At 37.6% G+C, this 26,482-nt stretch overlaps 2 protein-coding genes across 3 annotated transcripts in view; both read left to right on the top strand.

Moving 5' to 3' along the window:
- Positions 1-20,338, top strand: part of LOC122825802 (protein eva-1 homolog A) — a 66,393-nt gene extending 46,055 nt beyond the window's left edge. The window contains exons 6-8 of one of the 2 annotated variants that reach the window (XM_044107362.1): positions 15,359-15,487; positions 17,347-17,502; positions 17,936-20,338. In XM_044107362.1, the coding sequence (XP_043963297.1) occupies positions 15,359-15,487; positions 17,347-17,502; positions 17,936-18,315 (665 nt within the window). In that variant the 3' untranslated portion in view covers positions 18,316-20,338. The remainder of the gene's footprint in view (positions 1-15,358; positions 15,488-17,346; positions 17,503-17,935) is intronic. The other variant, XM_044107363.1, reaches the window with a different exon arrangement.
- A 967-nt stretch (positions 20,339-21,305) lies between these two features.
- Positions 21,306-26,397, top strand: efhc1 (EF-hand domain (C-terminal) containing 1). The gene is made up of 10 exons (XM_044107361.1): positions 21,306-21,511; positions 22,487-22,699; positions 22,786-23,073; positions 23,186-23,344; positions 24,210-24,396; positions 24,559-24,776; positions 24,901-25,047; positions 25,689-25,902; positions 26,056-26,209; positions 26,365-26,397. Exons 1-10 carry the CDS (start codon positions 21,449-21,451, stop codon positions 26,366-26,368), a joined length of 1,647 nt encoding a protein of 548 aa, XP_043963296.1. The 5' UTR covers positions 21,306-21,448; the 3' UTR covers positions 26,369-26,397.
- The last annotated feature ends 85 nt before the right edge of the window (positions 26,398-26,482 follow it).

Genomic DNA, 26,482 nt, shown 5'->3' with positions numbered 1-26,482 from the left:
TTGTCAGCAGTTTGTTGTGGCTGACTGTGCGAACACAAAAAGCTTTGTGTTGGAAATGCCATAGCTCTTAGCTACATTTAGCTTAGATGCAAATTGTTTTAAGAAAATGGGAGATTTTAGAATGTTTTTTGGGGCTGTTTTATATAGATTAGGTGCCAAAAAGGGAAGGCAAAGTACCCATGAATGAGAAAGTGTCACCTTGCAGGATTATCTGGATTAAAACATGTCTTCTGCTCGGAGGGATAGCAGAGAGCGACAGCCTGTCGACAGCAATCTTAGGGAACCTGTAAGTATAAAGTTCCTTCTAAAGAATTCTGAATAAAACCACAAACCAGGTGTATTCCTTTGACTGGGGAAAATACAATAGAGTCACCTGAATATTTTGGGATACAGAGCTTCTGACCAAGGAGCAAAGCCTTCCGTCTGCCAGTGAGAGAAAGGGTCTCATGTAGTGCACTTGTCTCCCCTATGTCACAGTCATGAAAGACCAATAAAAGGGAGATAGAATTACTCCAGTATCAATTGTAACGTTGTCACAGTTTCATGCATTGAAACTCCTCCTCTTGTTGAAACTGAAAGAAGGTCAATGCAGTGCATTGTGGCATTAAGTTCTCACTCCAAACTCCTGTATTCAGTCCTTCAACAGCATGACTGCAGTGCCACAGTGATGTACTAATTTAAAACAAATTATTATGGAGTGGACATTTTAAACTTATATTTGTCATATCTTGTGTTAGCAATTAGCATGATCAGCACATTTGACATTAATAATTGTTTACTGGTTTCTCTGTGTGTGTTCAAACTTACTTATAATTCTGACATTTTATAAAAGGATGATGGCATTTTGTAGTGTGCAATTATCCATGGAAGATTAGAAACATCGCATTGGCAGTATTGATATCTTCTGAAGTTGGAAACTTCATAAAACATTGTTGGGCAGAAATTAATTTTTTGTTGGACAGTGACTTTTGGTCCTGAAAATATTTAGCATGAAATGAGGAAAACGTCGAAGTATAAAATGGCCACAGATAACACCTTGTGATTCTTCAGCACTGACAGAAGTGTTGCAGCAGCTCGACTGAATACATCTCAGTTGAAAATAAAGTTTCTCTTTACGTTTTTGTTCTTCCTCTGACATTAGTTTTAAATGTCTGACTGATACTTTGCTGCTTTTTCCCTCAGTAACTACAGCCACACTGAAACATGTGGTCAGAACTATCTGGTAGCCTAAATAAATGGTCCATTCACAGATTCTGAAAAGACTGGATCTTTTAGCTTTATATTTCTCTGTTAAACGTAATGATTCTTGGTTGCAATTCTATACAAAATCCCATGCACATTAAACAGACTGTGGTAATGTGGTTTATAGAATATATTTAAATTTTACTGCGAGAGTCTAAACAATATGTTTTTTGACAAGAGGACTTCTTTAAAGGGTTTATTCTGATAGGTTTCTACCTTCATAGTTGGCCCTTTAAGTATACCTTTTTCAAGGCCCCATGTTGAGGGTGAAGGACACAGCTCTTTTGCAAAAGAATAAATCTGTTGGCAGTAGAAGACCCTTAACAGTAGACCAAGTAATTAAACCAAAGCTCTGCAGCATGAGGTAAAGTGGAAAAAGTCCAGTACAGAGGCCCATGCCTTCTTTGTGAGTATGTGTCAGGCTTTTTGCTCAAGGTGTGTAAGTTTGCCCACTTCCCTGACTGGCCAGGTCTGTGTTTTCTGGACGCTGGTCAGCAGCTATCTGCCAGTTACTGTTCACATTAGATTAAATGAGTGCCTTTTTGATACTGGCTTCTTTTCGGGGGTATATACATGTAACATGTTTTGTTCTCTGTAGCAATTTTGTTCCACATTAGTAGAAAAAAGTAATGAGCATTTGTTAGTCAGAAGTGCAACTCTTGGGAGATAAATAAGTATGTGCATTTTATGCATCTAAATAAAACAACACTATACCAACATCATTGGTTTTAAAATTTGTTTGCAGATAGCTTTTAAAGGCTGTATGCATTTAGAAATATAATTGGTCACTTCACTCTTAAAAATTTATATAACCACTCATGTCATTATATTAAGTTTTGTATACATCTGGTTGGCCCAAATATATCAATAAGGAAAGGGCATTTAACCCTATAACCCTCAAGTGAGGTAAAGCAGGATGTCAGGAGTTTTACATCAATCAATAGGAATCCAGAATATCAAAGGCAAAAAACAACACTTATATAATGCAATAAGTATACTAAACCTTTTAGTTGGATGAGGCGCCTGTTCATTTGGCTGTTCTGTTCTCAACCTGAATACTGGTGTAGAGTAGCATGTGGTGTTTTTACAGCCCTCTTTTTGCTTTCCCCTCTCCTCTCCCCACTGTCACCTCACCCAGTCTCACCCTATTAAGCTCAATTTGTTCTGAGAGGCAAAGATTGCTTTGAGCCAAGAAAACACTTGTTGAGTGAGTAGAACAAAGTTAAAACTTGTTACAGACAAGTAATCATTGTGTGGATTGAAAAAAAGAATGCTTAATGAAACTGAGGTGTAAATAAGAAAGGAGGTAAATTTGCAATTTTGTAAAAATAATTTTTATGGGGTTCAATTGTAGTACAAATAAATGAACTGATGTTATGCCATGCCACGCATGCCAACAGAAAGAAGAAAGAGTCATAGAGGATGAGGTAAAGTGTTTTTATATTTTAGCTTGCTTGACTGTTTATTAGAAGCCTGGAGTCTTTCAAAAAGCCTAAACACCCCTCAACCAACCTCTAAGACCTCCCATTAAGCTTGAAATGTTTTGAAGCAGGATTACAGAGTGCAAATTTAATTAACATTCATTAGAGGAGAGGTTTCTATCTAAACATATGTAAGTCAGGCCACATGAAGCAGGTTTTTTACACTTTAACCATTGGTCTTGGGTTGCATTTCGTCTGTAGTTTTATTCATGGTGTGTTACAAGCTTTACAAATTAACAGACAAGTTTTAAAAATGGCCTCTTAAGTTCTTATAATTAAGCATATTTCACAAATTATGTGTTAAATCTTTTTCTGCACACCTCCTGTGTTGTCAGTATTTACATTTTTTTAATTTAAGTAAAAGCATGCGGAATGTGATTACATTATCTCTTTGTTTTAAGTCTTAGAATGTGAAAACTACATTGAACTGTTTAAAAGTTTGACTTAATCTTCAAATTGTTATTTTGTGACCTTTGATGCTCCACATCTAACTGATAATCTAAATCTATCAAAGTTCTAGAATGAAGGACCAAGATTTTCTAAATGTTACATGATCTGTGAAGGTTTTAGTGTGAGAGCTCTGTTTTGTTGATAAAGATCTGACAATGGCAATTTGGGCAAAACACAGGACGCAGAGTTAAGTAAACATGTGATGGATGATGGCCTGAAACAGCCGGGGTCAGTCCACTTATCACGTGGCGGATAGCTCTTCTTCAAGCAATATTGATCTGTAATTGTTGTTTTCTGGGTCAAAAGTTATCTACATTCTGTTGCTTATTGGCCTCCTCTGTGTTCCAAGCAAAGGCCACATAGGGTTAAGCAGGAGGAAGTAAACCTAACACAATCAGTCTTTACTTCTGAGTGTGTAACTTGTTACCTAATGTTGCAAGAAGTCTTTTTTAAAAGTGGAAGTTAAATGACAGACTCAAAGTAATTTATGCAACAATATACCACAAACTTTTAACACCTTACTTTGTGTATTTATTGGAGATTTAATGTGAAAGACTGACCCAGTAGTGTACAATTTTAAAATGTTGGGGAAAATATGCATGGTTAGTAATTTTGTTCCTAAAAATAAATCTTTTTAAAATAGGTTAATGTAAGTTAAAGTGGATTGAGGCCATCTGTGAAAATCCATTTTAAATCCCCATTTTTCAAACAGATTTTTAATTTGATTTAGGTCTGAACTTTGGCATCAAACAGCATGCTCCTGCCGCCACCAAATTTCACCATGGCGATGGTGTGTTTTGGGTGATGTTAGGTGTTAGTTTGCCATGACACATATCATTTTGCATGTCGGCCAAAAGGTCTCACCTGACCAGAGCATCACAACAGAATCACCAGTGCATGTCTAAATTTTGCAATTATGCACTGTTTTGGGAATCACATAAATTCCCAAAACAACATTGATATTTGTGGTATTCAAGCAATATACTTTTGCAAGGCACTGAATACTAAAATTAGTTTTTAATCCTTAATGTGAAAGTCAAGCATATCTCTGGGTAACAATAATATTTTTCGCTAAAGGCTTCAAATCTATTTTCTCCCACTGGTATTAGTCCCAGAGTCTGTCTTAAATAGCATGAAGGCTCAAAGCTACAGTGTGGCTGAGTACAGTACAATCCTGCAGGCTTGATATTTATAAAATCTCTCAGAGAACATCCATCACTCTGATCTCAAGCCAGAGCCCACTGATCTGCACTCTAAGCACCAAAGCGGTTGTACTCCCTTCCTTTTCCCTTCAACAAAGATGCGAGCGATGATGGAAGAAGGAATGGCAAGAGAAAAAGTGGGAGGAAAAGCAGTTTTGTGTCCTTGTTTGGCATACTTTTTTCTACTTTTTTTTCTCCCAGTAGGCCATCTGTTTCCTGCCTGCAACATGACACCCAGTGCCAGATTGGGTTCTGCTAGTTTTGGGGAGTGTGCGCTGTTGTGGGGTTTATGATTAACTGCTATGCTAACGCTGGCAGGCTTTTATGTTGGTACGGAGCGGCCCATGTGGCTGCATGTGATTCGGGTGTGACATAATAAACGTGGTTCATCAAAACTGTGTGGGAACCACTTTCCTCTGCAACACTGACTCATATGGAGCATGTTACTTTGACACATTTAATTTGGTAATGGGGTATTTTATGTCAATTTGTTAAGTATGGAGAAGTTCCATTTTATTGGTTTTCTGTATGCTCTAATGGAACAATGCTTGAAAAGTGTCTGTTTTTCTCAGATAGATACTTAAGTCTTGTATGTGAGAAGAAAAGAAAACTTTTTAGAAAACACTTTTTATAAAAATTCCATTTTACTACTTTTGGGTCTTTTCTTTAGCTTTTAACGCACCTGCTGTCCTATAGGTAATTTTCCATCCACAGGTCCACACTGAAAAGCTGGATGCTTCTTTCACAGTGTGTGTTTTTTTTTATCGGTGTGCATAAATACATGCGTCAGCTATAGCTCAGCCAGCTTTCTGAGTTGCACTTAGCTTAGCCACAGTGTACCCAGGTCTCTATGGGACTGAATTCAGCTTCCTCCAAATTACCTGGATATTGAGATGGTTTTCACGTTTGCAAGATTTTGATTATAGGGTCCATTGGACCATGTAAGCTTTATACCTTTGTATGCGGTCTGGCAGGGTTGCACTGACCCCGGATGTGCTTCTACAAGGCGTTTTTATTATTATTATTATTATTATTATTATTATTATTATTATTATTATTATTATTATTATTATTATTATTATTATTATTATTATTATTATTGGCATGTATGTAGTTTCGGGAACTGGTAAATCAAAACCTTGTTGCTCATACTTCATACATATTTAACCTTTTAGCGAGAATGCATGCTAAATGTTTGGATTACAGAAGAAGCAACATGTTTGTTACAAATGCATTGCTGTTGAAATTGAACAAATACCTACTAAGCTAAGTCAGATTAAGTCTTATATGACATCTCTGTAAATGCACAATTGCAGATCAACTTTCTCCATTTTCATAGACGCTTCTTTCCTGGTGCAATTTCACTGCTCAACAAAACATCTATAGATATTAAATGCAGTTTAAAGCTAACTTGCCTCCATTAATCCTTTGAGAAAGTCAGTTTTTCTTTTTGCCACAGTAAGCCACAGTTGCCTTAATTCTTCTCTTCCCCCTGCTCAGTCTGCCAACTGAGTACTGGATATCTACTCTGTCTCATACAGCTGAGCGTAATGTGTCAAATGGTGACATTTGTGTTGTGTATGTGCTTATGCAAGTCTGGCTTTGGTCAAATCAGTAAAAGGGATTGTAAGAAAAGACAGGTCTTGCAGATCAAATTGCATTTTCTTCCTCTGTCAGCCACAGTTGGCTGTTCATCCAAGGTCTTTTGTAGTTTTCAAGAATTTACAGTTGTTAAAATACTTGACTGTTCCCTGTAAAACTTGCACAAATCTAATTTGAATTGAATTGCTCATAAGAATTGTTTATGTGTAGAGATATGTGCAGGTTCTCTGCTCTGTGCAAAGCCCTTCAGCTGCAGCAGGTGTTTATTTTAAAGACTGTTGTAAAAGTGTCTGGAGCTGTCTCTGAGTCTAGCGTTACTCTCTCTCTTGTGCTCTGCCTTTCTGCTCTCGTAACCCTGGGGACATGCCTCCACATCTGTTTGGTCTCAAGCTGTTTAAAAGCCATGGCTGTGTCGACCGGAGTCACCGGAAACAGCAGCACACGTATTTGTTGTTTTAGGAAACATGGACTGCAACACAGACAACCAGAACATCTCTATTGTGTGAGTGGAAACACATTGAGCATAAATTTGAGTCTTTACCTTGATCGGTTGACCCAAGAGTCACTGTGGGATCTGTCTAAAAACTTTTTCATTCCCTTTTGAAATGAAGACAGGCATGTTTATAGACTGTCCTGCTCTCTTTTACTGTCTCTCCTCTCTGTCTGTTGATCACAAACAGCTGCTGAGTGCATTCTGTAGTAACACCTGCTTACTACTTTCTAACTATGGATCTGGTTCTAATAATAGTTAACAGTAGAATCATGTTAAAAATTCTCTGCTGGGAGAGGATAGTTCTGGTAATTGCACCTTGTAGATGGTACAAATGCATTTGGTGGCATACAATGTATTAATTTTGCAAATATTCTTGGTCTGTAGATGTGGACTGTTTCCTATGTGGGCCCAGATGTGTGGAAATGAAGCAACTTTTAAGCAGCATGGTGCAAATCCAGTGGTTGTGACTCTCGAGTCATCTGGGGATTACATCACAAATGCTAAAATACTTTTAAGTAAAACTGTCTTTTTAAATAAAACTTTTAAGTTGATGTTTAAAGTTGATTCTGGATCTTTATTTGTCTCAAATCACAAATTTTTATCTGACATACAAGAAATATAGGAAACTTAGGTATAATTTGATTTACAGAAATTTCAATGTTTAACAGTTTCAATGTTAAAGTAAGCATTACTTTAACATTGAGCTATGAATGTTAAAGTAACATTACAATTAACCTATTGTAAGTTAATAGGTTTAACAAACTACTATAAAGTGAGTAATGCTACTAGAAAGTGAGCCTTACTCACTTTCTAGTAGTTTGTTAAACCTATTAACTTACAAATAATAACTCTAATACACTCTTGAGTTTGAACCTATGGAGTTCACTCACCTTAGAGTAATAATACACCAGTACTTTCTAATCTTTTCACCCAATAATACAGCTCTCAGTAAGAATAATAAACTCAAAATATTATTCTATTAAAATCAAACACACTCACACACCTGTATGAGATATGAACATGTAATAAACACAAAAATAAATTCACAAAATTGCAACTGTTTCAGTCTCTTAGTTTCACAAAACCTAAATTAATGTGGGCCCACACTTCAACGTTCACCTAGGCCAGCAATGATTAACTAAAATATAGCTCCCCCCCAAAAAAAAACCCCATTGCAGGCCTGATGTGATGGTGAAGGGTGGAATTGTGGTAACTTACTCCAAAGGAAAAATCTTGAACCTTCTTGGAAATAAACCTGTCCTTGGTCACAGTTGGCAAGATTTTGTCAGCTCCTTCACCAGTCACTCGGTCCACAGGATTCAGCAAGCAGCAGGAAAGTCCAACAGAGACACAGCCCTCCAGCACAGTCATACAAACTCAGTGTAAGTTCATCTCTCTGCACTAGGCTCAGCTCTGGAATACTCCCACGATGGAAACCTTAGTTAAGTCTTCTGTTAGCCGATTTAGCTCACAGTACTCAACGTGCATTCACTTTGCTAATGAATGCTAATGCGTCAACGAGCATTACATATATCTTACAGTGAATTCCGGTCTGAAATGATCACGGTAGCTGCAAACAAGAGTGTAGAGTTGATATCTATAAACAGATTGTCAAGTTGAGAGTAAATATCAGCAAAACACTGTTTTTTAGAACCTCTTTTCTTTCTTATTTATATGCTGTATGTTACTTCCTGTCTCTCCACTCCACTCCCCTATCACTTCCTGACCCTCAGCCAACCACAGACCTGTAAAGTTGCTTTGCTTTACATCACTTCCGCTTACAAACATGATCCCTTCCAAGTAAAATTCTCTGTATAATTTAGGTTTTTGTTCCATTACCTAGTAATTGTTTACTAAGTACCACTCCTGCTTTCTGTCCGTAATTTCTCCTTTTTTATGCCCATCTGGTGATTCCTTTATTCTTGTCTCTATTTTGTACTCTTCCTTTTACCATTGACCCTTTCATTTCCATTACTGTGTAACAATTCCTTCTGAAAGGATATTTTGGACAGTTAAAACTCCAGCAGAGTGTTTAACGGCAGACTAAACAAACGGTGTTGCAGTTTTTCCCATTACATAATCTCATGTGTCTTATGATTAGACAGATGACAAACTTAGACTGAGCCAGGCCTCGCTATCGGTATCTCTTTCCAGAACCCACCTCTAATGTATAACTCTGTCATCACTTAGAGATAAAACAAAACATTGCTCACATTTAGATATGCACTCCCACACGGCGGTTTTAATGTGATGATGCTTAAGTTATCACTGATTGTCTGTTTGCGTAATAGAGTAAGGTATTACTTATCTGAGATCTGGTGGCCGTAATCATTCTCACTTATGGTTTGTATAATTGCTTGATGATGACAGAGCACAGTAACACCAGTGATATACAGTTTACACACATAAGGCAGGTGGTGGTGTTTTTACCTGAATAACGAATAGAATGAGATGTTCTGCATCAAATCATAGACTACATAATGATGCACAGATGCTGAAAGAAGATGCTTTGTGATGCTTCTATAATTTTGTCCTCTGGTGTCTAAGACAAAAGCTTCTAATTTAATTCACTTCTTCTGTGTGTTTACGGGAAAGCCACTTAGTTGTTGGGAATCTCTTAAACAATGCAAGCAACACTGTTCTATCTTTGTATGATTACCTCGTTGGGACATGTGACAAAGGTGAAATTGTGAAATCAACTTTTTAAAGGAAAGCTTGAAAAGTAGAGCAGGTTTCCCTTAAATGTTCTGAAAAAGATTATCTTTATCAGATGCTACTTCTGCGTGCTATTATTGTATTCTGTTGCAAAAGCTGTGATTGCATTGTTTTCATCCATCTGTAGCTATGAAAAGCAATAGTTAGCTAGCATACACACTGAGAGAAGGATATATAAACAAAGTCTTCTTGTCATTTTATAATCATTGGTTCTTCTAATTAACTTGTTCATTCATTTTCTTAACTGCAAATGCTGTATGTCAGTTTGTTGTTGGGCATTATGGGAAATAAATTTAACAGCGGTTAATCTTGGAGCATTATGCACTCTTCTGGTCCCAGTAGATTTCTGTCAGTTGCTGATGTTATTATCGCCTTTGTTCAACCAGTTGTTGTCCTCAGCTAAAGATAGCACTATTGTTCAGAACAGCCTTGACAGTTGTCAGGGCATGTTTGTTGCATGTTGCCTTTATGTCTTATTTTGCCCAAACATATCCTGCAACATTCACACTGACACTTCTCCCTTTTATATCAGTAAGAACAAATGACACGTCTACATCTTGGTGGTTTACAGATGATACAGTCATTTGGTTACCTCAGCTGCTGTGTGGGCCTATGAAAACAGCCCCCATGACCTCATAACTATGATACGAAAGAGTGAGTTTAGGCTGGTGGCTTAGGTTTGATGATTCAGCATTGGGTACATCCTTGTTGACCCACAGATGGACACCAGATAATGACGAGCTTTGCTGATTTCAGCCTCAGATAAGTTTGTCTTGCTTTCAACTGATGAAAACAGCCACATTAGCAACAGAGATCCAATCTGCTTGCTGTGGCAACATTTCTAGTCCGTTTAAGAGTTTAGTACATTTATTTTTGATTTATTAGCATCAGAGATATAAAATCAGAGATATAAAATAATTTACATGTTTGTGTGGGATTTGAGGGAGAGTACCAGAATAAAGTCTTTCTTACATGATTATGACGCTATTCTGTCTATTTCTGTCACTGCATGTATATTAATGATACCCTGTGAGTGTAGGCTTGTGTTGAGAATGAGGAGCATTGAAATAGTTAAAACAGCTGGGGCTGTGGAGTGAAACGAATGGTTGTGGTGAGAGCAATCACAATTTGAAGACAGTCTGTGGAGTCTTTGCATGTGTGTGTGTATGCATACATTTACATTCATTTGTCTCCTACAGAAGGTGATAAAGTAATTGGCAGTTTATCCAATAAAATTGTAAATACTGTTTTGGAGCTGAACTTGGGCATACAATAGAAGTAAGGCTGAAAAGTAGGGAGTGAAGTTATCTTCTGTCAGGATTGTATCACCTTTTGTCTTTTTTTGAGCTACTGCTGCTCTGTAAACCTGTATTGTGCTAAAAAAAAAAAAAGAGAGAGATGCAGCTGTAGGACAAACTCGTTCTGAAAAAGAGAATTTCTTGCTTTCACAAAGTGTCAATTATTAGTTCTCCTTGCCTTGAATGTAAAGTAACATTTATAACATATTATGGTATTTTGATTTTTTTTAGCAATAAACAGAATAATGATTAGAGATTTCCACACCTGTCGGATGTGTCAATATAAAGGTGTTCAAAGAGCCATAGAAATTAATTTTAAATCACTTTTAATTTTGGCAGAGCTTTGAGTTTATTGGACTTATTTGAGTTTATTTATTTAGCACATTTAAATATTTTTTCAAGACCTTTTGTATGAGATTTTCTAAGAATAGCATTTATTATAGTTTTTCTAGATGTCCTGTTTGGGCTATAATTAGTTTCTTTTTTTATAAGTTTTCCATCTATTTGCTTCCTGAAGAAGATTAGAGGTACGGATGTCATTCAAATAATTAGTAAGAACCCACAAACCAAAGTTTGTTCTGAAAAATTGTGGTCCAATTCATATTTTGACCAACCAATTATTCAAGGTAGGTCACAAAAATTGTGACGTCTTGGTTCATATTGGTCCAGTCAGTGACAACTGCTATAACCTAAGTTGCTAACTAATTTTTTATGTAGCCTTTTCTGTTTCAGGTGCATCAATGTGTCTCCCAACTTTTAATCCAGGATCTACTGTTTGTTAAAGGTTTTTGTACACACATTTACTAGGGAAGTCAATATTTGTGGAAGGTGCAAAAGTAAAACTGTTGGCCTTTTGCTTCAGGACTCCTCTAAAATTACCACAATGATAGTGGGTTGTAACTCTTTCCTAGCACTTGCACACACTAAACTCTAAACCTAATAAAGCAATAAAGTAATTTGCATTGTTTAAGCTATCAGAAAATTGTAGCAGAACCAGAAAAAGGCCTTAGCACAGACCATCAGTCCCTTGGTGGTGTTCACATTACTGCTATTAAACCTGATCTACTTTGTATACACAAGACAAGAATGAGTGAGTTAATCATGTCCTCTGACATATAGACCTTAATCAAAGGAAATGGAAGAAAACTTAAAGCAAGCTGACAATTTTTTAAGCCATTTATTCCCGCAGATGGAGAGTTAGCATCTCTGTTTTTTAATGGTAGTAAATAAACTTTGGCAGCCTCTGGTCTTTTAAACACTCATGCCTACTCACATCTTTATACTGTGTTATGTCCAGGCATTGTCTGTCTCTCATAAGAAGTCAAAATTGACACATATTCACACTCAACCTCAATAAGGTTGTTGTCATCTGGATACTGTTATAGCGTTACACTGGGGGAGGGACCATTGAGAAGCTTTCTCGACACCTTCAGTGTCTGCCCTGTTCACCTCGCTTGTTATTCCGCAGGAATGCCATTACCTAAGTGAAAAATGACTGTGTGTGTTTGGGTTTGTGGATGAGTTCATGAATGTGTGCATGGAGATGTCTGTCTGCATGTCTGTGGGAGGTAAGAGAAAGACCCAAAACAGAATAAAACATTTTCTTGTTTCCATTTGTCAATAAACAGTGAACATATTCACTGAATCATTACCCTTTTGCGTCCATGAGTTGAGTTTTGAGCTTTAATCAGCACTTTATTGATGTAGATTTTTAGGCACTGGCTGTGTGCTAATTAAAACCAGACAGTTTATTCTCAGACTTCCAACAAGATGCCAGCACATTGTCTTAATGTATTTTTTCCCCTTAAACACACTACATATGTTCGGTTTCAGAGCCAAACAGGGAATTTAAAACAATGCTGTAAATGTTTATTCCCCTGCAGCGCCCTGAGCCCCCCAACCCCTCCACTCTTGCATGTTCTCAAGGGCTACATTACGTACATTAAAGTAATTGGCACAGTTTTGATCTCACCTCAGATAATTAGGCTCTAATATTTCATTATATCCCCTTCGGCTTGCAAGGTTTTTCTTCAAATATTTTCAGCGTTGGTCAGCACAGGGCATGCAAACACCAACACACATGCACACTGGTCTGCAGAGCCCAGTGAAAACAAAGCTGTGCTCTGCCAGTGTAAACAAGGGTCATTGTTATGAGGGCTCTTTCCCGCCTCGTATCTTCGCTCCCTGTGGCGATCCATGGCTCTTAGAGTCACGGCTTAAGCAGAGAGGCCTCGTTTGGCAAAGTTATTTTAAGAATCGCGAGGAATCGTTTGCCCTGCATTTATGTGAGCATGTCATTATAATGCAGGCTTTGGGGTGTGATTTATGTGCTCGGTTTTGCTCCCTTTCACCCCCTTTTTCCTCCCGTTTTACTGGTTCAGTCTAACTGTCTGGGTTCTGAGGGGTGGTTTGCGGCCATTTAATTCACAAAGTTTGAGCTTTTTGACTTTTTAGATATTTTTAGACGAGCTGTGGTCAGTGTAACACATTGCACTGAAGCATATTTTTGTGGAAGGTAATGTAACCACGTCTCATTTGGTGTGCTTGTGCGTGTCACACTTTGGTGTCTCTTCGCTGTGAACGCGGGCCACATGTGCAGTCAATTAGGACCAATCAGAAAGCTGTAATCAGGGCGGGGCATGGGGAAGATGGTAGTGTGCTATTGGGGGAATTTTAGGACTTGTGATTAGTGGGTCAGATAGATGAGGAAGAATAAAGGGTAACTTTAAGGTCAAATCTCATTTCTCAATTTTGCTGTTTCTTCTACTTCCAAATTTGATATATTGCTTTGGTTTGCCACATGACCTGGAAGTATTTAAATGTAAGAATATGTTCTTCTGCAACTGGAAACATAGTTAAAATCATTTGGAATTTGAATGAATAGAGAACTGAAACAAATACTAGAATTCAATAACTATGTCTTTTAGATCCCCTTGTGTATGCAGTACATTTATTCAGGCTGCTCCACTGGTCTTTATTTCTCTAGTGAGTTAACTGGTTTCTCTGAAGGCAAAAACCTAAAAGCATTCTAGTTTATGACCTTTCACATTCCTCTGACTAAATTTAAACAGCCACTGTTTCCACCAGCTGGACCACTGTGACTGAATCCACTGTTTTATCCACTTTTACTCCAGTCAGGAAAATTTGTTTGCAAAGACTATAATTTTTGACAAATGGCTGCATCATTACACACCAAAACATAATTTTTTTAAAAAGATCAATTAATGTTTTGTTTAAGGAAATATTTGAATATACAAAGAATCTGCTCACGTTTTACCGACCCTTATAAACATGATATTTTCCTCTGGACACCAATTAAAGCAGCAGTATGACTGCTTTTTTGGAGGTCACTTGGGACAATTGCAATTAGTTTGGAATCCAGACTGCTGTTCCCTTTTAATATGATGTAAATCTAATTATTTGCAATGAAATGAACAATGAAATGTTCTCCAGCAGTTATGCAGTGCTCTAAAGATAAGCGCATAACTCTGCCAAACAGAATTCCCAGAGAGTAAAAGCTTTGAATGTCAGTGGTTATATTTTCATTATTGCTTACAATTGGGAAAGCCTTCTAATATGTCTAGGGGATAAGTATCCAGTGACTGGAAGGAGTGTGGTCTGCTCAGCTCCTTCCTTAGTTTAGATTGGCTTTTGGATCACAGCCAAATTACAACCCTGGAAAGTATATTTATTTTCCCAGATTTTAAACAAACTGGACATTTTTGGGGCTTTTTTTGTCTTCAATCACGTGTCAGAATCTGAGCATTAGGAGGGCTGATGATGCCTGCAGAAACACGGAGCAAATCTTTCCTCATCGTCTGATTGCTTGTCCAGAGAGATGAACATGAGAGAACAGCAGAAAGCCGAACAGTCGGTCATCTGTCGAGCTGCAAATCACTGCAGATACAACAGGGAAGATAAACAAGGTGACCGGAGCGTGGCCTGGCCTGCAAAAACCACATTTGAGTGAACAGGAATGTATAACCCACTGCATTGTGGGTTTGTGTCTGGGGGAAAAGAGTTCAGACTCTCTAACTCACAGGGAGCTGTTAGGATATGGGGGTAGCAGTGGTGGCGGGGGGGCTGCAATGGGTAAGGGGGAATTGAAGAATCTTAACTTTTGGGAATCAGTGAGTAGCATGAAGAGGAATGTGAGTCATGGCCAGGATGTTCTCTACATCTGTCTCCTTCATACAGTAGCTGTTTGATGATTGTTTTTCTTTTGTCTTTGCTTTAATGAAACACACCAGGCATTAGGGAAACTCTCAGTCTTCATCAGCAGCATCTGTTAAGCATCTCTGGCGTCTGCTGTAGCCTGTTTTGGATCTTTAGCTTCATTGCAAGATTAGTTCCGAATAAATAATGGAAATCATGGCTTATACTTAGTAGCTTATACTTAGTCTCTACAAGAGCTTACAGAGCTCGAGAATACTAAGCCACAACTACAGGTAGGTATGAGACTCTCCCTGTAAAAAAAAAAAAAAAATCTAAAGTACAAATGCTGTATCAGGGGTTTTACCCAAAAATTCAAAACAAAAATAAATAACATGATCTACTTGCTATTTTTGTGAAATGAAAACCAAAATGTATTCTTACTGCTGTTAAAAACTGTGTTCACTTTCTCTTGCATCTTATTCACGAGTCTACTTTCTTATGGTAGAAAATGTGGTAATTTCTTTCATTATTGTGTCTGGAAACAGTTATATTAAGCTGCAAATACCTATGTAAGCCACTTAGTTATAAGGCCAACATTACATTAAATATGCAGAAGTTGTTAAATATGTATTTAGAAGTACCTTAGAAAAAAAAACATTTTTCTTTAATTATCTGCTCCTCCAACTAACTCTGTAACTTTGCTTTTCCCTTTCTTTTAAGTGCCAAAGAGACTGCTCCAGGAGCCAGGCCGCAGACCACCGGTGTACCACCCACCCTCTGCCACCCGTGACCCCAATGTAGTGGGAGACGGGCCTTCTGGGGGAAGTTCAGGCCAAAACACTGTTCCAAGTAAGCAATAGAGCAAATGCACAAGCTAATAGATCCAGACTCAAACGTTCAGCCTTTTAAAGAGAACAGTGAACAGTCTTGAAGGTTTCCAGGACTCAAGACCAATCATAATTTATGGCTCAAGTTTAGAGGTATGTGTATACCAAAAGTCACATGTATAATTGTTTCCATATGTGTCGAGTTCACGTTGTGATCAGTGGCCTTTCAAACATTAAGCATTCAAGGATCCACTGATTAGCCTACATGTAAGCATAGTCTAAGCCCGTCTTATAATGTCAAATATCCATGGAGGTAAAAAGATAGAGAAAGACAAAAAGTGGAGAGCCTGGCAATGAAGAAAACTCAAACAAAGCTTCATTCTTTAGGGACACTGGCTCCCATCCAACACTCATTACTCTGCTCAGCTACCGGCACAGTACTGATCGGGAGGATGCTTGAATGAACAAGGAGTTAATAGAGGGGAAAAAGCACAGGGGGAACTGGGAATGATGCAGCACTGACAGCCTCTGACTCATGAATAGATTCACTTCCTTGCACAACTTATATAAAAAAAAAATCCTTTATGAGTTTAACGGGAAAAACTTGTTTATCTCTAAAGTGACTGTACAATGGCAGACAGACGTATGTCGCAGGGAAACAATTAAAGGTACATAGTTTGAACCTATGTTAAAGCCAGCTAAAGTTAATGTCAACAGCTAGTTATTTTGATATGCAGACTTGTTGGAAATGCACAGCATGTGGAATGTGCCATTTCTAATCATTATCTGTGTTTTTAGATCCAGGTGTTAAGAACATATTTCTTACAAAAAAAAGCCCTATTTTCTTCTGCAATATATTTTTAAGTTTCTTTCAATAAAATTTATTTGAGCCACTTTTTATTTCTGCCTACAGTTGTGAAAAAAATCTATTTCAAGCATTAGACAAAGAGTATGCAAACAAAGTATTTACAATTAATATAATGTGATTCAAAAAACCAAAAATATTTTCATATTTTAAGATCTCTTTTTATTGAAGCAACATTCTTCTGTTTCCTGTGTTTTCTGTTACAAACATATCCACATATATTGTGGATATGTTTGTGTTTGATATAGAGAAAGATACCCAGGTTGAATGTTGAACTTACGTGCTGGCCACATTAACAGGTCCAGGTGGAACCACTTAACTGCACAGTGAGCAACCCCAATCTAAACTATATTTATCAGATAAAAAAGTCTTATCTTAAGAAACCTACAATTAGAGGTAAGACAGTTTACCAAAGCCCGCTTACCTTCACCAAACAAAAAAGTCCAAACGTAGTAACATGACAGTGTAACCACGTCTCACATCTGTTTTTAGGTTATTTTTCTAGTGGTGCATTGTTCATCCATGGAGATCATGTTGTGGCTAAAAAAAGCAACAATTTAAAATTAAATAAAATGAATTGTACCCAGTGATTAGACTGGGACATAGATGTCCAAAGACAGCACAAATAGAAATAACGAAAATCCAGAGTAGCATAAAGTTGTTACTTTTTATGAACACAACCTCCTGAGAAATAGGGGGAAAGGGGCGTTTTGAAATGTTGCCAAACTGAAAACTATTTCCACGTGGTTTTCTGTCGCTTAAAGTTTTTGAGTCATAGTAAATCAAACAGAAGCAGATGTTGTTCCATCTGCTGAATTTCTCTGTGTCTTTGACAAAACATAGAAAAATTCTCCTGAGAGGCCTTCGGTGACTCAGTTTTCTGATGGATGTTTGCACAATACACACTTGTTTCACCATAAATTACCCTAGTAATGACGAATTACTCACACTGAATGTAATGGGCTTGAAGTCGAAGCCTCATGGTGACTTACTGCTTTTAAAACTGCAACCTTTAGCTCGGAGCCCCGACAAGAAGAAACCATCTGACACCAGAAGAGGCAGCGGAAACAGTTCATCACAGCCATCAGGCATGAATCCTGTGATCAACTCCACCTCCAGAGCCAACATGGCCCTCATTAGCAATGCACTGGCAGCATACACCTACATATCAGGTAGGACACTGTTAGTGACATTTAATGAGGCATTACAGAATATCCAGATTTAAGCTGAAATAGTGATTGCATTCATCTGACATCATTAAGGAAAAAGGGCAAAAGAAGGAGGAAAACTTTAGGTCATCTGAACAAACTTTATTAGAGTGTTTTATATCCATCTCTGTGACCAAAACAATTTTTTATTTGTAATGAAATGCATTGTACATGCACAAAAATAAACATCCAAGAACATTAGCTTGCACAATCTAAAAACTTTCTTGCGTATTTAATGGTAATAACATTTTATGATCAATAAATATTTGCTGTATAAGTTACACCACAGCCAAATATAGGTTTCCACTTTTTTTATTTCTTCTTTATTTGAAACTTCAAGTGTATAAGTGAGTGTGATGATGCAGTTTCAAAAAAAATTATTTCTCTTCAAAAACAGATCATCCCGAAAGGGCCGCACTGTTCTTCGTCTGCGGTGTGTGTCTGGGCCTCTTCCTCACCCTCTTTGCCCTGGTGGTCCAGATCTCCTGTCGCACAGACTGCCAGGCTCGGAAGCGGCCAGTCGTCAAGAAACCGCCCCGTCCCGCCCACTCATCCTCGGACTCCAGCGACTCAGACTCGGACTGGGACACCACGTCAGACCTGTCGGCGCGGAGGCACAGGCGCTTTGAGCGCACGCTCAACATGAATGTTTTCACCTCAGCAGAGGAGCTGGAGCGAGCCCAGCGGCTCGAGGAAAGGGAGCGAATCATACGAGAGATCTGGATGAACGGGCAGCCTGACATTCCAGGGACACGGAGCCTCAATCGGTATTACTGAGTCCCGCCTTCAGTCATTCTTATTGAAGACTTCCTTGAACTAATTCCAGGATGCACTTGGTTATGAGGGTAGAAACCAGAGAAGACCAGCATGGAGCTTTGGAAGCAAGCATGCAAATGCAGCTGTGGACTCTGAAAACAGAGGGGAGGTTTTGCAGGGTTGTAGGGTTATGATACCAGTAGGTATCATAAGGTGGAGCCCCCTCAGCCAAACAAAAAGCTTGGGCTCTGCACGGCAAGCTTACCTCATGGTTCACCCTAACTGGCGGAATTGAGGGGTGAAGGGCAACACTGACTCTCCGTTGACTTCAGTAGGCCTTTTTGAAGTGGGGATTTATGGGTTGGTTGCCTTGGACATCCACAGGCTTGCAGAGACTACATGGAGACTGAAGGACCACGGCCTCACAGGGGTCTATTATACACAGAACACTTGGCAGCTGGATGAGACTGTGAAACTTTGAGCTTTCTGCTCTCTACTTTCCAGTATTCAGTATGAAATTCAACAAAGAAAAAAAAAGTGCTTTTGACAATGAGATGAATTAAGACAATCTTTCCACGGTGAACCATGCTGCCTTTGTGCTTCATAAAACCAAAAGATTTTGTATGTGTGCATGTGTTTGTGTGAGTGCGAGGGATTCATCTCAATCCTTATGAAACATATTTTATAATATTTAATAGATATTGACCTTTTGCTCTCAAGTATGGTTTATTTTAAAATATTTTTATACGTGGCAAAAGTTGTCTGGCACCTCAGGGATGCAATCCTAGTGTTTCTGTGTTTGGCTGATGTGCTTTCTTCCTAAAAAGGGAGTCATTAGCAGACCAAATAAATTCTTTTTATTTTTAAGGCATTGAAAGAAAATAGCTAGAAATATGATGCAAAGAGCCTCCAAGAGGTTTTTAATGATTTATAATCTTATTTTTGATACAGTAATTCACAGATCAGTGCCTTTTTCTAGCTATGAAAGATAGTTGGTAGAATTTAACAAATGTTTTAAACAGGTGAGCTAATTAATTCGAAATACTTCATTTGCATGCCACTATTACAGTACAGTTACAATGGAAAGGTGAAGCTTGTGTCACATCTGAATGTTTCTATTTAATATTGCACTTGCTATGTACTCTGACGGATATGAAAATTACAAGAATATACCAGTTTCGTACCAGTGGTTTTGCTTGAACGTTTTTTTGTTATTTTTTCCTGTTTTGGTTCTCGCTCCTTAAAGATTGTGTGGAGTGCGGGGCTACTGCCAATCAGGACCTTATTGTAAAGCTAGTGGTCCTAAGCAGATGTTTGTGGCTATCTGAAGAAGGAACCAGCTCTGCACAATAAACACGTAGGCTACATGTGTCTAAGTAAATTAGAATCCACCGAAAAGTTCATTTTTTATAAGTCAATCCATTCAAAAGTGAAATTCAATCAGAGTGGCTTATTTCAAACATTTGTTTCTGTTAACGTTGATTAATATGAGGTTCAGCTAGTAAAAACACAACATTCAGTTACTGAGCAAATTTATAAGCGATAAAACCAATAAAAACACCTTTTTTACTATTATGTTACACAATCCTCATGTTATTACACAAACTGCTGGAGCAGAGACTGCTGTCTTCAAGCATATTGTTACAACATTTAATGGAGGGAAAACATGTATTAGAAAAAAGGTGCACAACCAATATGAGTAACCATAGGTTTAAGAGAATTGTGAAGCAAAGGGTCTTCAAGAGTTCAGGGAAGATTGGCAAGACGTGTGGGTTCAACAGCCAATGCACACAGACATGTTACAGAAATTACATTCTTTAGACTGCTGAGAGGAATACAGACAAGCAGAAGTGAACTATTTAAGTAACATGGGCTTCCTTAACATCTCAGCAGTGGCAAATGTTCTTCCACACTGATGCAGAATTAGTCTAGGAGAAGCTCAAACCAAGTAGAGCAAATTTAATCCATGGAACATGGGCATACAATTCATTAGGCAAACATTTCTGCATAATATATATATATCTATATATATCTCTCTCTCTATATATATATATATATATATATATATATATATATATATATATAAAGACAGAGAGAGAGAGAGAGAAAGCGAGATATAGGTATATAGATAAATATCTTTATGTATATTTTTTTTATATTTTCAAACTAACTTCTAGGTTATTTATTAGCTGTAAGCCTTATTCATCACAAACAAAAAAGTAAGCTCTTGCTTTTGAATTCAACTATTGACATGAATGAGTTATTTGATGAAATTCTAATTTATTAAAATGCGCCTCCCCAGCTGACATGTAACCTGCTTTTGTTTTTCAGTCACATTGCCAGTTTGATAACATAAGCTACTGCCTTTGGCTTTGTAATATTTTAACAGATTTTTGTTACAGAAGACACAGGGCATTTCAGAGTTATTATTATAACGGACCAGTCCACATGGACTATATGCCTACATGATAAATAAATTAAACGTTGCTATCTGTCAGAATAAACTATGTCATCTGTGCTTTAAATAAACTGTGTTCAAATTAAGTGATCATCAACATTGCCTTTTCTTTCTATTTTTTCTTCAAAAAATTTTTTTTTAATTTTTACCAAAAAGTCGAGCACTTTTGGTCTTTATACACTGTATGTTGTTTTTCTATTTTGGTTTGTAGCCAGGTCATGTTTGTAAATGAGAAGTGGTACTCAACAGCTTACCTGGATAAATCAATAAATAGGAGACAAACAACTTAATCACATCTTTAATAATAGAAGGAAACAAGCAACAAAATGCAATTCAAGTCAGCTGGGTCAGTCAGATTTGAGCTTTGTTGCCACCTGCTGGTTGAATAACAGTTTTGCAACTTGTGTTATACTGAAACAAACTTTAGGCTGTTGTGATAAGAAATAACAGTTTTGGAATCCGTATTGATTCATTAGCATTAATGTCTATCTTGTGTCATTTTCGGAGGGGCTCAAAAAAAGTTCCGCATTTTGATTTAAAATTGTTTTCGGTTTACGGTTTCCATGGATACCATAAACTAAACAGTGGAAGTGTTGTGCAACTTCTAGCGTAAACGAAATCGTTTAAATTTCCTAAAACAGGGAATTACCAGGCTTTTAGAGTGAAGAAAATTTCAGAAGAAAGTCGATACAGAAAATGTCCACCGAGTGGAATAACGGATTACCATTTATACCTGGATACACCTTTCGGGATCTGGCGGTAAGTTGTTAAACATAACTTTTTTATTATTATTATTTAATATTATTTAAAAAATTTTAAGGATTTAAGGTCTTGTTTAAGATGTTCTATTTCATTGATGAAATAACTCTGTGTCCCCCGGTAATGAAAATGCAGCTACCGCATTCCTTTAAACAGCAAGTCGGGGCTCGTTTAACTTAAAGGTCCGAAAAACAAACGAATTTAAGAGCTAAAGCATTTTCCTCTTAACATTCGAGTATGTGAGAATTTCTAGCTGCAGCGACACAGTTTTCAGTAAGGGTGTCCACACAGCATATTCAAGACATTCTCAGGAATAGGTGAATATAAAACAAGTATATTTAACCTTTACAATCCAAAAAGCCTTTTTTACTTTTTTACTCTCAGTCTGAGTAAATAAAACTTGTTTAGAGCCATAAATCTTACATGAAGATTAAAAAAAGAAAAAAAAAGTCAAGAACCACCACTTTACTCCTTTTTTAGGGCTTAAATTAAAGAATAGCATAAAGCCTAAGAAATGAGGATAAATATTTTTTTTATATATATATTTTTCACCCCAATGTGAAATTAAATCTTTTGATCTTCACTGCCATCAAATTCATCCCAAGGTCAGAAGAAGCAATTTTATGACAAATTAAAAAAAAAAAAAACACCCAGATGTTCCTTTCAAAAGAGACTGTCGGATCAGGTTCTGGGTTTTTGTCATTGCATCTGATTGAATGAAAAGATTGTCAGCATCCAATTTATTAATTTTTTTCCCCTTGCGGTGGGGTTATTGTTACATATTTAGTTGTTTGTAATCTTTAAATTCTTATTTTTCTGTGCATATGAATGTTTGTTCCTGCAGATACATTTTTTTATGCCATTGCTCACACTTCTAATTGTATTCATGCACATGCTTAGTGTTGGTAAGTCCAGATTTATACTGTGATTTGGCTAGGCCTTTGTCATTGACTTCTCAGTGGTCTGTGTGTGCAGAAGACAGCCTTCCATCGGTCCCAGACACTCGGCTATAAGAACGGCTTTTTTCTGTCTCATCGTCCCTCTGTGGTCATTGGGAAGGAGGTTCTAGCATCAGAGCCATTAACTCACCACGATATTGATAAACTATGTTTTGAGGAGCCATATACTGTATATGATAAGCCGCAATATGAAGAATTCATTCCAGCTCATGTGGCACTTGACAAGAAGGTCTGAGATCACGAAGAAAAATATCAATATAGGTTAGGGTGTACTTTTTTGTTTTTAATGCCTTTTACTTGCATACCATGTTTTAGGTTCTTCGCTTCTACGGCTACTTCATGGAGGAAATCTTGCACTCCCCTGCAGAAAATTACCGTGTTCGCCCCGTGACCATTTACTATTACCTTGAGGATGACAGCATGTGCATCATCGAGCCATCAGTGGAGAACTCTGGGATACCACAAGGCAAGCGTATCAAACGTCAGCGTTTGCCAAAAAATGAGTATGGGAATTATTACAACTGGAAAGATCTCAACCTTGCTATGGACCTGGAGGTCTATGGGTCCAAGTACCGCATCACAGACTGTGATTTGTTCACTAAGGTACAGTAATTACCACCTCTGCCTACCTCACACAACAAGATGTAGTGGCATTTATAGGTCTACTTTTGGAAACAGACACACTCTTTGTCTATATCTCACATCCTCTGAACAGGAATTCATGGGAAGTGAGGGCATCATTTTGAAGGAGCCAGAAAAAATACCAGAAGATCCATACAGCAAACGCCGTAGTATCAAACCAGTCCTAGAACATGTCAACACCAGCCCTGCCAAGTTTGAGAAATTATACCGCTTTCTTCATATGGACTCCAAGGTAAATTCCGAGCAGATGGGCAGATTAGTTCAAGAAGACAGAAAGGGAACAGCACAAATAACCATTTGTTACAACTAAGATATGCTACAGAAGAAGAACACACCGGGTGCCATGCCTGTCAACTAAGAACAGCAAGCTGTCGCTATACTTCACACAAGTTCACCAAAAGAGGACAATAGCAGAACTTTTTGCTTGGTTTGATAATCCTCTGTTCAATCTACAGCATGTTTGTGAAACTTTTGGGTGCCTTGGTATTAATTGACCTTCATCTCAATACCAAAGCTTAAATTGGTACTTTTGCTGTCCATGTCCATCCCTTTATGAGCACACTATCTATCTTCTTAGGAAGACTTGCAGTAAGACAGTGATGCACCAGAGCAGGAGACTGGACAAATCAGTAACTGTATGGTGTCAGTGTGGACCAATACCTCTGAGAAATATTTCTAATAACTTGGTGACAATATGCCACAAAGAAATAAGGCAATTCTGAAGGCCAAAAGGGGATTTACATTTGTTCACCTGGAGAGGGTGCCAAATAAAATCGGCCACTAGTTGCATGATAAGCTCCAAAAGAGCACATGCAATAATTTTTAGAAAGACAAAAAAAGTTAAATAGTTTAAAATACACTTCTCTTTTCCATTTTTCATCAATAATTGTAGAAATCAGTCTATAAAACACTTCTGTCTTTCAAAGCGGTATTCTTGAAATCAAAATCCCGAATAGTGATAGAGTTCTCCATCTTTGAATGGCAAGCATGAATTTGGAGTGCAACTAGTTAATTTTTTTAGAAGGCATTAATATGATCTTAATTAACGGTTTAATTAATTTATTGTACATTAACTCCCTGTTTTGATTCATGGTCAGGTGCTCCGATACTATGGTCAGTGGGTCGAATGTGATGCTTATCAGAGTCATACCTGGCCTGTCATCATTCACTATTACCTGGTAGACGACACTGTGGATGTAAGAGAGGTTCACCAACGCAACAGTGGCCGCGATCCTTTCCCTCTTTTCATGAGCCGACAAAAGATACCTAAGAAAGTCAAAGAAGGTAGGATGCTTTAAGATGTGAAAGCAACTATGTAGCTATTGATATATGTAAATAATTCTTCATTTTATGTTGAAATATTTTCATACTTAATTTTAAAAAAATGCTCAAACAACATATTACTACATAAAATGAAGATACATGATTAAATTCCACTCCTTTAAGAGACCTTCCCTAGCATTGTGATGGAGATCTCCAACGACCTTGTGGAGGAGTACTATTCCCCCAAAGACTTCCAGCTGGGTCAAAAGGTGAAGCTCCTGAGCCATAACTTCTTTCTGTACGACTGCGACGGCTTCACTAGAGAATATTACCAGAAGAATTACCCAGACATGGATATGAAAGCTGTAGAGATACCAAAGATGGAAGATACATCAAAGAAGGTATGGCTTTGCTGATTTGCAGAAAAAAAAGAAAAAAAAACATAAAATCTGCATTCTGTTCCTCATCATGGATTATACGCCTTTTAGATTATCTAATGTTAAAGTGTGTTTGTTTTTTCCAAAGACACAGGTGATCCCACCCTACAACGGATTTGGCTCTCTTGAAGACTCTCTCCAAAATTGTTATTCTTTAATTCCTGAGCCTCCCAAACATAATATAATGAAGAGATTAGTAAACTGCAACAAAATGCTTCGCTACACTGCCAAGCTGGTGAGATACCACTGATGAATAATAAACTCTGCGGCAGTAGTATCAACTAAACATACAGTGCTGCTCAGAGTTTTACATTCACTTGTCATTCACTTTATTGTCCCATTAATTTCAGGCTTTTAATGAACAATGTGATTTTTTGTCTACCAGAGTGGAATATTTACAGGTTTGAAATAATAGAAAGCCTCAAACCTTCACTAATATTTTTCTAAATTTGCTTTAGCAAGTTGAAGAAACTCTACTCATATTTTGTAGCCGTTTTCACATTCATGGCGTGGAACTTTAACACAAATGAGAGTTTCAACAAGACAATGGTGTAAAACTGATTTTAAGTAGGCTATCATTAATTTCTGGAATTTTAACCCTTTGTGGATTAGAGAAAGTTTGTAGTCAGCTTAATTAAATACGCAATTTTGTTTCATTGAAGCTGTTTGCCATACAATTATTTTAACCTGGAAAAAGGATGGCAGAAAGGCACAGTTAAAACCTCAACCAGTTATGAGATTAATGTTCAAAATGCTCCTATGTAATATTCTGACTGGCACTGTAAATCAAATAGTAAACTACTTGCTATGGTACATTCAGGAGACACTTAATGCTTCAATCCCTCCAGACTTAAGTTTTCCTTCACTGTCCCTCAGGATTCCCCATACCCTGAAGATAGAGACCGGCGTTTTATACTGTCCTACCACCTGGATACCGACATGATCAGTATTTATGAAACGCCAAGGCGCAACTCTGGCATTATTACTGGGAAGTTTCTGGAAAAGTCCCAAGTTCCCAAGCCAGGCTCCACTATGGATAATCCTGTGTTCTACACACCTGCAGACTTTGTTATTGGAGCCACTGTGGAGGGTAATCCTAATTTCAGTCCTGAAAGATTGTTATGAAGTCTTGCAGATCTTACAAGTCTTGCTACAACTTGCTATAAAGATATCATGCATGGATCTTGAGCTCTGTCCAGTAAGTCAGTTACAAGACATTAATACAGAGCTTACTGTTTACCAGTTTTTGGCCACCGCTTCATTCTGACCAACGCAGACCTCTACGTGCTTAAATACTTGGAGTCCAACTCAGATCAGGTCCCTTCTCAGACTCTGGAGTCACTGAAACAAACGTTAGGAGTGGAAAAGGCGAGCGGCATGCCAAGTGAAGCAAAAAGGTAACCATTAAATCTGCCTATTTTTCCTGTAGCCTTTTAAATTGACTTCAGATTCTACATCTGTCTGCTTGTTATGTCCTCCTTACATACAGTAGATGTCGCTCTCTCCACATTAGTTCAAACAAAAGACCTAATGCTTCTCCTTATTTTACCAGGTGAAGAAAAATAATCAGCTCCATGACCTGAAGGAAATTCTGGATTATTTTTTTTCCCCAAGGGCAATGAATAAAATATTATGCAAATAAAATGCAACTGTAGTACTGTGATTACTCT

Source organism: Gambusia affinis, linkage group LG22 (assembly GCF_019740435.1).
Source record: "Gambusia affinis linkage group LG22, SWU_Gaff_1.0, whole genome shotgun sequence".
NCBI lineage: Eukaryota > Metazoa > Chordata > Actinopteri > Cyprinodontiformes > Poeciliidae > Gambusia > Gambusia affinis.
The sequence above is the reverse complement of the archived record's forward strand: the minus strand, read 5'-3'. Positions and strand labels throughout refer to the sequence as shown.

Bases quoted from the DNA above. Each gene is read 5' to 3' on its own strand.
- efhc1 (XM_044107361.1), top strand. From the start codon at position 21,449: ATGTCCACCGAGTGGAATAACGGATTACCATTTATACCTGGATACACC. The intron at 22,700-22,785 runs GTCTGAGATCAC...ACCATGTTTTAG, and splicing joins ATGTGGCACTTGACAAGAAG to GTTCTTCGCTTCTACGGCTA. The intron at 23,074-23,185 runs GTACAGTAATTA...TCCTCTGAACAG, and splicing joins ACTGTGATTTGTTCACTAAG to GAATTCATGGGAAGTGAGGG.